Source organism: Parus major, chromosome 3 (assembly GCF_001522545.3).
Source record: "Parus major isolate Abel chromosome 3, Parus_major1.1, whole genome shotgun sequence".
NCBI classification, from domain to species: domain Eukaryota; kingdom Metazoa; phylum Chordata; class Aves; order Passeriformes; family Paridae; genus Parus; species Parus major.
In genome coordinates, this window is record NC_031770.1 from 60,016,042 (window position 1) to 60,033,525 (window position 17,484).

General features: G+C 36.5%; 1 protein-coding gene across 1 annotated transcript; it reads left to right on the plus strand.

Annotated features, from left to right (window-relative positions):
* The first annotated feature begins 1,265 nt into the window (after nucleotides 1-1,265).
* On the plus strand, nucleotides 1,266-3,594 carry LOC107201343 (vesicular inhibitory amino acid transporter-like). Its single transcript, XM_015620558.1, has 2 exons — nucleotides 1,266-1,317; nucleotides 1,427-3,594. Exons 1-2 carry the CDS (start codon nucleotides 1,270-1,272, stop codon nucleotides 2,576-2,578), a joined length of 1,200 nt encoding a protein of 399 aa, XP_015476044.1. The 5' UTR covers nucleotides 1,266-1,269; the 3' UTR covers nucleotides 2,579-3,594.
* The last annotated feature ends 13,890 nt before the right edge of the window (nucleotides 3,595-17,484 follow it).

Here is a 17,484-nt window from a genome sequence, read left to right on the forward strand (position 1 = left end):
GCAGAAGCATACCTAAAACTCTGGTTTCTCACATGGCCTCATGATCATTATTGCGGATGGTAAAGTCTAAGATCGAGATTTATACCATTAAGCTGACCTCTTTGCTTTGGCTCCTGAAGGGAAACAGCACTACCCACTCAGGAAGTGAGAGAAGAGTGGGTCACCCTTTCTGTGGGGAGTAGTTTCTGTTAGGGGGTTCATAGGTTTTGCAGAGCAGATATAGTTGCTCAGTTTTGGTCAGAAATAGAATCTAGGGGTGTGGTCCAAATCAACTCCTTCTGTCAGGCCAGAATAAAAAACATGAGCAAACATACTGACATTTAATCATGTCATGGGCGAAGTAAGAAGTGTTGAAGTAAAAATTTCTGCAGAACTACTTGTATTTCTGCATAACTGTGTTTTGTTTCCTCCTCACCTTTCTTCAGTTGCCATGAATAAATATGCCTGACCAGTTTGACTCATACACATTTCTTAATTTCAGGTTTGTAACATGAAAAGAGAAATGACACAAAAACATCTTTCTTAAATTGGATGTTTTTATTAATAACTACTCTTCAAGGGTTTTGTTGGTTTTGTGCTGATGGAAATGAAACCACATAGAAGTGTAATCTGTCCCTTAAGGGACCGATTAGATTACTGAGAAGAAAGAAGGAAAAAGACAAAGAAGTGCTCATAGTGTTCTGTGAAAGTAAAATTCCTTCTTTATTTTACCTGATATAAGTAAAACTATGTTCTTTTCAAAAACTGCTTAGTGAAAAAAATTTTTGCATGCATTTTTTAACACCTAAATAAGTTTGCACAGTCTAGAATCTCAGTAGTTAGAAAAATCACTTTATCAGTGAACTTAACAAGAGCAAAGGCTGCATGAGACGGACAGAAGCTGAGGATGAAGCACAAGCATAGTCTGATCCACTCTAATGCCATTTTCTCTCCAGAGGTCTGTTAAAAACTTTTAGACTGAAGAGAATTGTCATTACTGAATCTGTCTACACTGCTATTTTTAATTGGAGTTAAACTTGTACAGATGATGCTAGAGATGCTTAATTTTACTGATACTGAACCTGTTTCATTAATATGCATGTTGACTGAATAACTAACAACGAACCTTCTAAAATGTGCTTCTAATCACATCAGCATTAAATATTAACTAGAAACCTGACTCTATCATTCAGTCACATTCTCATTTTCCCAGCTTATCATTACATGTGTGTTGATAGAAGTAGTTACTTTTGCTGGTAATTTCATTTATCATAAATAAACACGTTTCTCATGGTTGTTACTTATGGAACAGAATGGAGAAGTACTTACACCATGCAGGTGGGTGAAAGCAGTGTTCAGTGGAGGATGGGTTTGGGGGTACAATTTCTCCTAAACATTTTGCTCGGGGGGTTTTGTGCTATCTTTTCTCTCTCTTTTTCCTCTTCAGGGAATATTCGTCCTAGGATTGCCGTATGCTCTCCTCCACAGTGGATACAGTGGTCTCCTTCTTATAGTCTTGGCCGCAGCATTATGCTGTTACACAGGCAAAATTCTAATTGCTTGCTTGTATGAAGAAAATGAAGATGGGCAACTGATAAGAGTGAGAGACACGTACGAAGATATTGCAAATGCCTGCTGCAAAAAGCTGTCTCCCAGTCTAGGTGGCATAGTTGTCAATGTGACCCAAGTGGTGGAACTGATAATGACATGTATTTTGTATCTGGTTGTTAGTGGGAACTTGCTGTCACACAGTTTTCCATATGTACCCGTGACAGAGAAAACTTGGTCTGTAATTGCATTTGTTACTCTGTTGCCTTGTATATTTATCAGAACACTCAAAATTGTTTCCAAACTCAGCCAGCTTTGCTCTTTGGTTCATTTTGTTATCATCTTTGTAGTAATAACTTACTGTGTCACACAAATGCATCAATGGTCCTGGGCAAAATTTGGACTCTCACTTGAGTTTGAGAACTTCTTGGTTTCTGTAGGGGTGATCATTTTCAGTTACACTTCACAAATATTTCTTCCCACACTTGAAGGTAATATGAAAAACCCAGGGGAATTTAGGTGTATGCTAAACTGGACTCACTTTTTTGCCTGTATCTTGAAAACAACCTTTGCACTTACTGCTTTCTTGACCTGGGGTGAAAAGACAAAGGAAGTTATTACTGACAACCTGCCATCATTTCTTGAAACCCTAGTGAATTTATGTCTCTTAACCAAGGCTCTTCTTTCTTACCCTTTGCCCTTTTTTGCAGCCACAGAAATTGTGTGTTCTTGTATTTCTAAAGACAACCATACCAATTACAGTTCTCCACTGCTTGCTCTGACTGTAAGAGGCTCATTTCTCTTGTTAACTCTGTTGATGGCCATGTTCACACCACATTTTGCCCTGCTGATGGGTTTGTCAGGCAGTGTAACAGGTGCTGCTATGACTTTTCTTCTTCCTTCTCTCTTCCATTTAAAACTTAAATGGAAAAAAATGTCCTTCTTAGAGAAATGTGCAGATATCTCTGTTTTTATTTTGGGCTTCCTTTGTAGCCTTGCAGGCATAGTTTGCTCGATAAAAGGGCTTCTTGAAGTATTTGGAGGCATGTAAAGGATTTCCTGAAAGACAAATAAGGAGCAAATCTTATTAATGCATTTAACCCGTTAGTCTGTATATATGAGATTTTGTCACTAGGTAGAATTAAGCATATGCTTAAATGTTTGCAGATTCAAGTCTTTAACTATAAAATTATGTATCTCTAAGCAAACCAGAAAAAACCAGAAACCAGAAAATAACATTCATAGCTAAAAAATACAAAATTAGGCCTCTGTAAAATATTGAAAAGAAAGGTGTTGGAGATAGTTTAACAGGAAAATAATTGTAAGTAATCCTACATGGTTTTAGTCATACATGGCATGCGCATCCTGAAATTACTACTGCAAGTGATTTCACCAATTTAACCAGAATTCTTCATAGGGTTAGATACTGTTCAGTCTCAAAGCTATCAAAACTACCTTACAGGATGTGAGAGAGATCACAGAATCACAGAATTCTATTATTAGATCTATTATTGAAAATTGATAAAATATTATTTCACCTCATTGGCAGACTGCAATTCAACATGTGAACAGAACAAATCAGTGAATTTTGGTTTTTATGTAAGACAAATTCTGCTACTTGTTTTTTAAATGAATAGGCAAAAAGAGAGCTCAGCTTAGAATAGCTTTGAAAGCCTGCTTTTATCATGACTTCAAATAGGAATACAGTCAGAGTAAAAGGGGCATTCTAACAGTTCAAAGTCATGGAAAAGAGAATTTTTTCTGAAATAAGCTATAGCCAGTGACTGCAGCTTTTCTGCAAGTGTAACTCCTAAGATTCATGTCTCTGCAATGCAGCTACTCTATTGGTTGGGTTACTAGAAGTCTCTCTGTAGCATGGAAATGTTAACATGCAGTTCACTTTCCCTGCAAGAAATTTCTTTGATCTGTGTATTTTATCTGCTTCTATTAAAAGCTCAATGGAGTAAATCAAGTTCAATAAACAGACACACAATTAACTTCCTGTACAATTTGGTAGATCTTTAGCTTTAAAAGATATTGGCTTAATAAAAAGATCAGCATTGCAATGTATTTCGTGTTAGTGATAAAACATTATGACAAGAAGCAATCTAATCAGAGTGCTCTAATGAATACATATTATCTTATTGTACTAAATCTCTGCTATAATACATAATTAAAGTAATTATTTCAAAGAAGGAAGTGTGCATTTTTTGTTATGAACAATTTCACACAACCTCGTACTGCGTCATACGGAAAGTCTTTGAACGTCAGCGTAAGACTGCGTGACAAAGAGCCCAGCAGTATCTGCTTAACTGAGCTATTTTTGCTATGCAGTCTCTCAGCATTAATGCTTCTGTTCTGCATGAGCAACAGTTGCCTCTCAAGGCTGATTTGCTGAATGAGAAAACACATGCAGCTAAAGAGAGGACTTCTGGAAATCCTTGTATGCCACCCTGTTCCTTCCTTGTCTGCTAGTGTACACCTGTCATGTGTAAAAATGTTTAAAAGTTTATTTAAAAAGATTAATTGCATTACTGCAACATTTTCAAAAAAACTGGAAATAACTAGTATCTCAGAACCTTATTAGTTCCTGAAATGGGTCAAATTATGCACTCAAATCCACAACAGTTTGAATGATATAAGAATTTGTGCTGGAACAAATAGGAGACTTTTTATCTTTATGTAAAATGCCAAAAAAATACATTGGTCATTGAAAGAGTTGAAAGCTTATTGTTACTGCTACAGCATAGAAACTTTATTACTTGGATGATATTAATCAAAGTATTTAATTACTTTTTGTATCGAGAAGTTTCATAGAAAAACAAACATGCATGAACAGCATTTGTTTTGTTTATCCTGTATGAAATTCTGAGGACAGAGGAAGGTTGTCCAAAGAGTTTTGTAAAAATTTTTAGTTACTTTGCTTAGGAACTCTCAAAAAAAAAAAATCTCTTTGCCCATCTCCTACTTTTATTTAATGTGTTTTGTCTCTAACTCTTCAGAAAGTCTTGGGATTGCCTCAGTGCATTTGCTGTTGGGGAAAGCTTGAAAACCAAGACAAGCAACTAATTTTGTGGTAGTTTTAGGAATTCCCTAGCTCATCACTGTAATTCAAAATTGGCTTTAGCTGTACTTTCTTCTCTTAGCCTTTTCAAGGAGTCAGTGACCAGTCTTTTCAAGCCAAAGACAGTTGTTCCCCACTTAATCACGACCCCTCTTATATAAGATCTTTCCTACAAGGATAAATGTTTCCTACTTTATAAAATATGTTCTATTACTGTTCTTATTTAATCATTTATGTAACTTCTGTTAACATCAGGGAAGTAGCAAGGGCAATAAGTCAGTAGAACTGTAAATGCACAAAAGTAAAAGCCATCCAAGTACAAGGCCTTGAGAAGTCGCTTAGAATAAGCACTAGATTAAGAGAAAGAATAGTTCAAGATTTTTGTAGCCAACACTCAGCAATTTTGAAGTGTGTCATTGTTGTGGGACACAGATGTATGAGCTTTGCCCTTTTTAAAGCCATGCCCAGACATCTTGATGAGAAACTGTTCTGGGGTCAAGATTAGGTGAACCTCCCAACCTGGAAAGGCAGAGATGCATATGCACACCCTACAGACCAAGCTTGAATGTGGTGCTCAGCACATGATAAAGACAAATATTCATGATATAAGGCTAAGGATTTCATTTCCTAAAACACACAATTGCATATTTTTAGATATAAAGTTATTTATGAACATTTTTCAATGGCAAAATTATATTAATAGGATATGAAAAACATTTACAACTTCCTATATTAGACATATATTCCATATATGGAATACGTTTAGGGAATCTGGAAAGGTGGTGTTACCATAAATTATGAACCAAGAGGATCTGCATACATCTAAGTAATGACTTCTTGGAATTTTTGTCACTAAATTTATACTACCAATCATTAGAATCACTGAAGCTAGGAAAGTTAAAGACTGACTAAATATTAATGTATTATTTGGCCACTCCTGGATTATTCATTGTAATATCATAGTGCTTTATCAAAATTAATTCTGAAAGCAAAAAAACTGACAGTAGTGAACATGAATAAAAGTTATAGAAAAAAGTATGTGCTGAAATAAAGCATTTTAAAACAGTCTTGCTTCATTTCTTCTGCCAGTAGAAGTATGAGTAAAGAAACCTTCTTCCTTTCACCAACAATAACAGAGGCATTGTCTAAAATGCTTCTCCCATTTTGTGGGGAACACTAAACACTGTATTCCTATTTCTGACAGTAGTAATGCAGATTTAAGTCAGTCAGATTACCCTAAAAATAAAATATAGGCTCATCTAAGTTATCTTAGGAACTTCAAGTGTTTATTTGAGCAGGTTTTTCAAAGCTTAAATCTGAAATTAGACTGAAAACCTTGCTCTACTGACTCAGTGGGAGAAAAATAATTTGCTTAAAATGGAACAATGTTGTAACCCCTGTAGTCCTTTAACAATACTTAATTTACTTTCACACCAAAGTTTGGTCATCACTTTACTTCATTAATGTAGTTTCTTTTCCACATTATTCCATCTCTTCTGCTTTTCCAGCAGCGAAATAAATATTTTTCCTGTAGGTGCTACTAAAATGTTACAGAGATGTCAGAAGAGCTGCTGAAAAAATTATTGAGGCTAACACTATTTCATTAACTCTTCATCCTTGACTGCTCACTCTATTTTTTTTTTTGTGAATTCTGAACTACATGTACAAAATGCATGTCACAGTAACTGGTTACTCTAAAAAAGTGATTGTATAAAAATGGAATAAATAAGATGTCCTGCAAATGCTTCATTAAGTCAAGTTACAATTTTCAGTACTCTTTTTCAGAAGGACTATTTTTTATTTAGTATTTATTTAAAAAATACTATATTTTAAAAACTGATAGCTGATTTCTAGAAATCATTTATCCAGCTCTTCTGCATTATTAATAATTATCTGGATGATATATTGGTCTTAGAAAATATTCATCTTCTAAAATGAAGTAGAAAAAGAAATACATCTCAAAAATATTTTTATAGTATTCTGAGATTTAATTGTCCCAAGAGTTCATATGGGATATAAAATGTTGGAAAATTTATTGTGCTGTTTAGTTGCTGACAATGAATGTAAAAATACACAGTCTAAAATCCACATAAATATTTTTTTTTACTCAGCTTAAGTATTTGTCAAGCTGTTGACACACTGAAGTTAACTGTTCATCATTCTTCATCAGCATCATTACCTTTATGTGGTCACCCCTCAGATGTCTAATATATTTGTCATCACACTGCCTCTTAGAGGGGTGGGAGTTCCAAGATCTTCATTTTATAGTTTTGAAATATATTCTCAGAGCAGAGATGAACCCAAGAGGGAATCCCAAGGAATCTCTAGGTTAATGTTTGTTATTATATCATGGCTTCATGGAGATCCTGGTAGTCAACATTTCTTTTTTTTTTTTTTTTTTCCTCTTATTCATCCTTCATTTTATCTCCTTTGTCAGTTCATGCCAGGATAACATGAAGGTATATAGCACAGCAAGCAGCCCATTATACAGCATAAATATTTAACTGAAAACTGCCTTTCTCAGGTTTTTTTTTCCTTTTAAGATAGAAATATAAAATTTAATAGCTAAATATTTGTATCTAGAGGGATGCAGCAAATGGGACAGGAATTAAAGGCAGAGTAAATGCAACACAAAAAGCAAGAGGAGAGATGACAGGAAAATGTGGTGAGGAACTGGAAGAGGAAAACAAAACTGGCAAAAGTTTGAGAAGAGGTAAAAAGGAAAAGAAACATCACAGAAATTAAAAAAACTCAGAAGGAGAGAAGGGGAAAGCAAAAGTGGGAGTAGTCATTTAATGTATGATTTAATATCCTCTACAAACATTTTCTACAGTTTTGCACAAGCAGTAATTCAAACTATTCCAACTAATAAGTCCATATATTCTGTGTGTGAATAGTCACTTCCCCAAACCTCTTATAAATTCAAAACATTTAAAATAAAATCATTCTCATTTGTGTGGCATTACCTCTGTGTTTAATGTTTTCTGTTACCCAAAGGAATTTGAAAACACGTTAAATAAATTGTACTATAAACAAATTCTTTTTCTCTGTGTGTCTTTATCTATTCCTCTTGACCTCTTCTACAGCAATGATTCAGAGGTATGCGCTGCTATGAGGCAGTTATTGCCTTGCAGCCCCAAAAACTGTGCAAAAATAGGTCTTAAAATGGGTAAAAAGTGTTTCACAATGACCACCACAGAGGCTCTTTTTCACTTTGGGCCAGGAACAAAGCTAATATCCCCACAGAAATCCTGTCTGGAAATGCCTTAGATTGATTTACATGTCTGGTAGCAAACTCCAGTGAGGTGGGAGCTGGGAAAGTTAAAACTGAGATATCATTGTACTGTACCCCTGTTGCTCCTCAGGTGACTCAACATGTAAAATGGCAAATTGTACCAGAATATAAAATAAAGTATCCTTGTGCACTCCTTCACACTCACAATGGGACCTATTTAGAGTTTCCCCAAAATCAGCAATGTATGGAAGCAAGAGCTAGTTCCCCAGAGAGTACGTAACAGGTCAGCAGATCAGGCTGCCTTTGGATGCAGCATGACTACTGATCCAAATTCTGCATGGATGCTTCAAAGTTTTTGCTCCTACATTAAAAGGAGTTTTACTATATGCATTTTGTGCTAAGACCGAGGGCTCATGATGGCACAAAGAACTGTAAGAAGCTAAGGATTTATTAAATTAATGTAACAAATTAAACAGAAAGGTGTAAGGTTAATCTTAATTTCACTGCATGCAAAATTGAACATTATTTAAATCATACCTAAAATTTCATCAAGATTATCTTTTACCCTAATCTGGCTTTGGTGATAGTTGCAATAGGAACTGTGTTCAATAATTAATGTTCTTGTGTTGTTGGCTACCATCTACAATGCTATTTACTCTTTCTACGCAAGGCTCTTGACAACCATAAAAATATTCCTACTCAGGGCGGGAAACAAAGCAAAAACAAAACAAGAAAGACAAGAAAAGTAGTAATTAGCAATGAATGCTGAGTGTAGCCTACCCTAGGCCAGAAGCCCAGAGATCAAGGGACGTAGATCTAAGTCAACAGGTGACCATATAGTTAGCACTTTAGCAATGATAATAATTTGCAATAATAATGTAATGAGTAAAGACGGAGTGAAGGCAGAAGGATTACAGAAGAGCACTCAGCATACATAAGCCATGCTACATCTAGCAAATTCCCAGTGCAGCTGCTTCAGGGATATTAAGCCTTCTGCAGACAGCTGCATCCCCCTGTTGCCATCTGGGGCTTGCATCCCTGGTGCTACTACTGCCAACAACTTGCACGGTTGCAAAGGCCTAACCCTCCATCAGCAGAAAATATCCACTCCCACACCTTCTTGCAGGGAGCTTGGCTGCCACCTGATCCATAGGGTACAAGAGCTTTCCTGGGATTTAATCAGCTGTTAATTAATCCTAGGAGTGATGGCTAGGGAGAGGAATGCCTTGCCAGCTGAGACGTCAGATGGGAACATAGGGTAGGTTATCAGTTTTATTAGGCAACACTAATCTCATTGGTACAGTCTTGCTAATCACACTTCAGGAGAAAGTTTTATTACATATGGTCTGAGAGGAATCTGAAATGGGTCACATTTTAACCCAATGGGCCAATGTAAAACAATCCAAATCAAAGTGGATCAAAGTGGATCAACTAATTTCCAAACGACTTCCAAACATAGTGAAACAGATCAGAAAGAGATGATTTATAAACACATTTCCCCTTTCTTCAGTCTCAACCTCAGTCCCGCAGTCAGAGCCTTACTGTGGCACTGTTTCCCTGTGCTACCCAGAAAAAGGCTTTCCCATCACAGTTAAAGCCCAGTCTGCTCCCTGTTCTTGAATATTCCTCATTCTCTCTCTGTTTGTGCTCTTTGTCCCTGCCTCTCTAACTTGCACATCACAAGCAACTCACCTCCCTGTGTTTGCAACACCTTTTAGGAAACAAACCACTTCCCTAATCCTCTGCAGGCTGTTCTTGGCCTGGTATAGCAGCCAGGGCTAGGGAAACATGAACAGGCAGCCTTCTCTCCTAAATCAGTGGTGCTGGTTCAGTGTGCTGCTTTTATATGGTAATCCACAAACAGGTATCTAAAATCATGGCTAATATGGATGGCCATTTGAATTTTAAAAAAGCAAAAAACCAGAAATCCTTCCATAGTCTTTCTAACTGTATCAGCAACAAGCTTGCTTTTGTGGGTCCAACCACAATACTGTAGAAATGGAAGTAATACAAATCGAAGTATTACCAAATAAAATACATATGCTTTACTTAATGTGGGTAAACCCAACCTGAGCTTGATAGTTTACATGTCACTGTGACTCTGTGCATGAAGCACGAGACCATCAGGCCCTAAAATACCAATTCAAATCTGTTAGGCATTGTCCTCTCAAAATCTGTTACCCAAAAAAATAAAAATTTTAAAAATCAACATCATGGAAATATTATTATTAATCTTGCCATAATGCAGCCATACTGAGTGCTCCAGGTCAGTGTATTGTCTCAGTTAGGTCTGGAGTACAGTGCAGCTGTTTTCAGAGTCCTGGAGCAGCTCCAAACAGGACAAGAGGATACAAATTGCTGGAGTTTTGAGAGCCTTTAAACCCACAGATCTCAAAGTGTGAAGGGCTGGATCAGAAATCCTAAAGAAGTCTTATACTCCTAGGATGGACCATATGAGCAGCTCTGAAGGATACTTCTTAAATAAATGTCTAATGCAAAGCATTATCCCTGCTGTTTTCCATCCAGGCTTAACTTAAAGATCCAACACCTCAATTATGCCTCAAGGCTACAATCTAAGGCTTACTTGCAGGCCTAACCTGTTTACGTCCCTGGGAACAAAAGGATGACCTTGATTTTAAATGAAGTTTCTATTTTAACTCCAGAAGTTGGAAATGTGTTTATTTGACCAGACCCTCAGCTGAAGCAAATGCAACACCTTACTTGCTGTTCAGCTTTTCCTTCAATGCAGCATTTTAGCCTAAGGCCTGATTAGGATTCTTTTAGGGTGATTGGACATGGTAAGCTCCTGGAATAGCACTAAGCCAGTATAATTGGAAGAGGTCTTAGAAGAGATCCAGCTTCTTAATGACATATGGTCAAAAGGTTACTTTGAAAAACAAGAGGTCTTTCTGACTTCATTTTTCTGGTCCGCAATTTCTTCTGGACTCAGCCTGGGAATGTGGTTCTGAGACTTTCTTCTAAAGGAAGGATAAAGGAAGCAAAGCTCTTGAATACTTACTTTATGTGATAGAATAGCATATTGGGGGACTAAAAATAGCATTTTAATGCCTGGCACCACTGTATTTTATTGCTTAATGTTATTAAAACTCCTGATAAAAGATTTCTTTATATCAGTTGCTAATTTCTAGTACATAATATATATAAGAACCACAATTTAATTTACTGTTGAACTGAAATAATCCTAGAATATATAAGATAAAGCCAAATGAAATTGGAAAAGACAAAATAGGTTAAGAAAAAATAATTTTATATGTTCCTGAAGACAGATGCCATTGATATTGTAGGGAGAGGCAGTTGTAAATGAGAATTACTAATATTGATCACAGTTAAAGGTATGGTCCAATCACAACATGGTCGCAATCTTGCTTTTATGCAAGAATGGATATGTACAGCATCATCTATTTAGAAATAATAGACCTAAGTTATATTTATTTCACTGAAGATTTCCCCCCAAATTAAATAGCAGAAGCATAGAGCTCTGGAGGGAGATAGGTACAACAAATCCATAAACCAAGACAGAGGTCTTTGATAAAATATGGAGTTTCCCTGACTACAGCATAAATCATAATCTTTGAAAACCTTAGCTTTATGGAAAAATACTATTGCATTTCATTTCATATAAGAAGCATATAATATATTCTCCTTTAAAGCTCTTGACAAAAACAGTTGACAAAATCATCCAGGGCTGTTTTATGATGCAGCCATATGAAAGGCAAAACAGAGACCAATCTGCTGTTTTAATTATATGCTCAAGCAAATGCAATATCTGCAGGTTTAATAAACATTGACCCTTTAACTGAATGTGCCCTACAAAGACATTAATGCCCATCTGGGAAATAATCCAATGAAATAATCCAATCATACCAGCAGAGAACGACTGTTAGATTGGCAGGTGAGGGCTCATACACTTTGGTCAATGGCAGGATGTTCTTTATTATCTTGTTGCCAGAGCTAATAAAATTCCATAGAATTCTTCATCTTTATAAGCAATTTGAAAATCCAACGAATAGAAAGGAAAATTTTCTCCCTGCTACCGCACTGATGTGTAGTACCACCAATTATGCCTAAACTACAATGAAAAATTCAAATTTTTCCAATCTTGATGTCACAATGGCTAGCAAAGTTGTAGAACTGGCTAGCATCTCACAGCTAGGTAAAATGTCTCTGAATGAGTGAGGTCCAACCAACTGATATTGATCATTATATTAATTTAGAGCCACTGCATCCTGATAGTTATCAAGAAATTTCAAAGTACAGAGAGGGGGTTACACTGCTGGTAAGATACATCTGCTGGCATAAATACAAAGCTGACAGACAAATAAAAAGAGAGGAACAGTTGAGTGAGAGATTAGCCTGAGATTGGCAGAAGATTGGAGAAAGAAAGTTTGTCTTTCTGTTTCCTGCCCAGATATTATTCTATTAATTCTGCCTAAACTGTCATGATTTTAAATTGCATGTATAGGACCCATTGGTCAATGCAACGGGATTTATTTAAAAATTGGTTGTCTCCAAGGGAAAAAAAGTGAGATCAGAGTCCAACTATCTGATTCATAGGAATTTGGAGCTTCTAGCAAAGTTTCCATTCATGTTAGGCTTTTTGTTTGTTTGAATGTTGATTCTAGCAACCAAGAAAGCATTTAGTTAATTCCTCTAAGGTCTTCAGCAGAAGATTGTATTCATTTTAACCGTAAAAATCAAGGGTTTTCATAAAAGTCAAATACTCATCAGCAAACTGCAAAGAGCATTTTATTCCTGATACCTTCATCAGAAACTGTGGAAAATGGCCACACTGAAGACATTTGACCCTCTTTCCAATTAAAAAGTCTAATTTGGCAACAGAATTGCACAGATAAATCAATTTTCTGTTGGAATTCATAACTGTGTAATGTTTACAGTTTCTAAGCATTAAAGGAGACCCAGTTTTGCTGTACGTTGAAAAACAAAGCAACTACAGAAGAGCTTTAAAATTTTCACTTCACTTTTCACCCTCGCTCAAATGATTCCTTTAGGATATTCTGGAATATTTTATATTTGCACTATCCTGATTACACAGAATTTCTCACACAATCTCCTCAGAGGCACACTGTTGTGTGCAATTACTACAAATCAGTAATTCATTACAGACCACCACTTTTTTTCCTTTTTTTTTTTTTTTTTTTCCATTTCCTCAAGATCTGATGAAGTAGCTTGCATTCTTGGGAGACCAAATATTAGCAGTAGCCATGCCACTCCCTTCGTACCTAAAACCTAGCCATGTTTAAGCCTAAGAAAAACAGGAGGTAGGTTTTGACTGAGAGTCTGCACACATAAACGGGCACAGGAGACTTCAGAAATTAACCTCGATAGCCCTTATAATGTTGTATGAGACATTCTCAGGCAAATGAGGGACTGTAACTATAGCTCACAGTATGAGATCAAAAGTCCATCCAGAAGTGTAACACCTTTCTGTCAGTGACCAAATACAGATATCATGGTAATGGTGTAATAACAAAGCCAGAATATGCCAACACTTCTCCACAATACTTTTGCAATCTCCAGTGGTTAGTGGTTCAGAAAATTCCTGAGAGATATTAACTTTATTTGTGTATTATCTGGTGAATTTTTCTTCTGTTAATTAGCTTTCTGAACAGCTGTACAACTTTAATATGAAAATATCCTGTGGGAAAGAGTTCCACAGTATAACTAATTCTGTTAATTTTCAACCTACGTCTCAAAAACATCATTTGAACTCTCACTTGCTTTTGTAGTAAAAAAAAGAATATTATTGACTGTCTTGTCCAGGCCATGATGACTGTACAAAATTAAGTTGTCTCTCCTGGGCTGAACATTCCTAAACAATTTTGTTGCTCCTCTTACGGAAGCTATTTAATCTCTGATCACTGCTATTGTCCTGCCTTGAACCTTTATCTAGCCCTGCCCTGTCCCTTCTAGGCATGAGAGAAAGGAGGGGAGACCAGAAGCCTAACATGGTATTTTAAAAGTGGATATAACCTAACATGCTGTTTTGTTCTCTATTTGTGTAGTGATCATTTCCTGCTCTTTTATTTGTTGCATTGCTCCTGCTGTGGTGACCCAAGGACATATCAAAGCAAGCAACTTGGAAATGGAGGTAGTATGTTTATCAAAACAAATGAAAATAAAAAAATATATACTTTTGGCATGTGTTTCACAAAAGGGACTATATGATGAAGAACGTGTAATACCTAAAATTGGTTTTATTTTATATTTGCCCCTTTGACTTTTACTGAACATAAAACTGACATTTTCACAGAATTACATGTTACGTATCCAAGACATTTTTTTGTTGACCTGCAGCAGGAAGTACAGAGTTTATGACCCTGCATATAAGTTAGGATTATTTTTTCCACATTGTGTGTTACTTCCCAGAAATCAAAACCATAGAATGATAGGATCATAAAATATGCTGAATTGAAAGGGACCCATCAGGGTCATTGAATCCAACTCCTGTCCTCGCACAGGACACTCCAAGTCGCACCATGTTTCTGAGGCCATTGTCCAAATGTTTTCCAAAGCCTGTCAGGATCTTTCCACCTCAAGGGATTTGATGGCTCCTCACAATTTAGTGTCCTAGTTTAGCAAATTTCCTTAGTACTCCTTTGAGAATAACTGGTCTGCAATCTCAGAATCCCTAGCTGAAATGACTGCAAAAAGTTATTGTCAGAGTCGCCATCTTTCGTATAGAGGTAGTTTTCAGAAAGATAGTAGTTCAGCTATATTTCATCCTCAATTTCCTTTAGATCTCCTGGGTAAATACCATATGGTCCTGGCAGTTTGCTCCCCGGGGAAAAGTGTAGTGCTGACTCGCCAGCTGGGGTTAAACCACCACAATTTGTTTTACAACCTCCTCCGCAGACAGTTCAGTTTAAAGGAGATCTTCAGACTCTTCCTAGTAAAGGTGACTTCTGGAGTGTGAATTTCTTAGATCTTCCACGCTATGGAAACATGCAAGAATCCCTTTGGATTTTTTGCTGTAACTCCTCTTCTCACTGATATGTCAATTGACCCTAATGACTCCAAAGGAAGATCCCCACACCGCAGGGCTGTGAGGTAGAGTTTGCTTTTAGTTTTAAGCAAATAACCCCTAAAACATTAATTGTTGGCCAGTGATTTGTGTCACTATGTTTAATTTGTCAGTTTTCAGGTTTTCTTCCCTTTTGCTTGCTTGGACATCCTTCAATTTTTTGAAGGATATTTTCTTCTTTCAGCACTTCTTTTACTCATTTGCTGTCCAAATCAAGACTGTAAAATGACACACTTCGGTGGAAAAAACAGAGAAGTTCCTTTGTATATAATTCTTTTTTGAATGCCTTTAAACCGCCTCCCCAACATATTACTATTTCTTTTATTGTCTTTCTTTACTACTTTTTAAAGGCTGTTCTATTAGTTGTTTTCCTTTTTTGACATGTCATATATTCACAGTAATTTAGTTTACATTTTTCTCCTCTTTCTTTCCTGCCCTCTGAAATTTTCCTACTCTTAATTTGGTATAAATTGCTGCATTTCTTTACTCTTTGACTTTTTTGTTTTCTGTTGGCTAGAATCTATGGATCATATTTTTAGGTTCAACTACATCACTTGCTAATTGCAAATGCTTAAAGTCAGATAACTGTGATTAACATGCAACCATTAATGCACCAGCAACAGAATGTGTCATGTAAACAAGAACTTTTTCTAGCTGCTGCACGCAGTTAAAGTATATGTTGTGATATACACACTTAAATGAAAATCAATAGATAGCTATGAAATGAAAATACCTCAGGGAGACTCAGGTTCTGCTGAGAACATTCTCTTGGGGGAGTGCAAACATTTCAGACAAACAAAAGCCATTGATTGAGAGCTGAAGAGAAACAGAATTCTAAAAGTTCCCTTTAGGAGGCTTATTCAGTCCTGTATTCTACAGATAAACATCAGGCAAGTTTAATGTTTTCCTTCAATTGGCTTAGCCACAGAGAAGAATCCCTGTCCTAAGAAAATATGTATGAAAAGCCCAGCCTAAGATTACTCATGTACTAAGAAGACCTCTAGATCTTGCCTTTATCAGACACAGAAAACAAATTTTCAAAGGATGGAGTGTCTGAGATGACTGATATAATGAATTACCTAATCAATTTTCTGCTGAAGGACTTGGCAATTTCCTGTCTAGACTATATTGTAGAAGTGCTTGATACTAATTTTCAGCAAGCAAAAGAATAGCTGTCTCTGACTATTTTCTGGTCACACAAAGCCTACAGAAAATGCTGCTAGTTTTTAAAAGTAGTACTGAGCTGACTGAAAGGCAGGATACACAATAAAACATAACATCCTGCTCTCCCCAGTGTTTCTGTTGATAGCAGGCAATGTTTCTTTCTGACTTATCAATTGAAAAAATTGTGATACTAAAGCCAGCCTTGCCTCAGGTCCTCTCTCACAATCTCAAGGCTGCATGACTGAACTGTGATGCTCTCCTATCTGTTGCACCAAATTAATAGAACTATTTGTGAAACAAAATGCTTTTTTAAAATAAAGGTATCACAGTTTGACTGATAGGTTGATTACTTTGCTCAGCCATTTTTGTCTCTTTTATTAAACTACAATTCAAAGGACAAATTAAAACAATTCTTTTTGTTTCTGAACTGGATTTAGCTCATTAAATGTGCTCTTACTTTGCAAACAATTCCATTTCTTTGATTATTTGTCACACACTTGTTGCAGCTATATATGTTCTACCGGGTACTTGCTATATCTCTGTTACAGGAGAATCACCTCTTTAATGTTAGTGTTATTTCATTGAAGCAAATAATTCTTGAATTGCAGAACTTCTATGTGTTTTTTCTCCATCACATATGTTTGGCTACTGGCATAACCAAAAATAAAAAAGGTTTTAAAATTACAAAGGTGACTTAGGAGCGCCGTGGTCTTGCTTAGGGACATTCATACTTATTGTGGTTTCACAATACTTTATTTTATTCTGACATCAGGAGCTGATTTCCAATACAATGCAATAAGAAAAATTTGAGAGGAAAAACCAAAAGAGAAATATTGGCCATCAATTCAAGGCTGAAGGACTGAATGGTAGAATTGCTCTGAAATTTCTTTCAAATGTCGAGAGTATTCAATAAATAGAAAGGATGCTAAATGCTTTTCAAATTAATCGCACTACAAAGTTGGCTAGGTTTTTTTTGGGTGTGAGGAGGAATAGGTATTGGGTTGGTTTTTTGGAGAATTTTTTAAACAAAAATGCAAGGACATAAGCAACCTAGGTTGGAAGGGGCATGTGGGGGTCATTTTGTCCAGTATCCCTCTCAAATCAGATCCAACTCAGAAGTCAGATCCAAAGGGGATCTGCCTTTGTCTTCTCTGCATCCTGAAGCTGAGGTACTGAGATCTTCACTGCATCTGCCCTTCTGGCCTCCCAGCTCAGTCACCTGAAGGCAGAATTTGGGGCTGCGGAACACCGGGCTCAGCTGGGGATCATTACCGAAGGGAGAAGGACCAGACAGGATGGCAGATCCCATACACTTCTGCAGTCCTGGTACCACCATCTTTGTCTGGGGAAGGAAACATGCTCAGAGCTGTGATGGACACCTTCCCTACAACCTAAAAGGTGGTAACAAGGATGTTTCACTGTTTTAGGGAT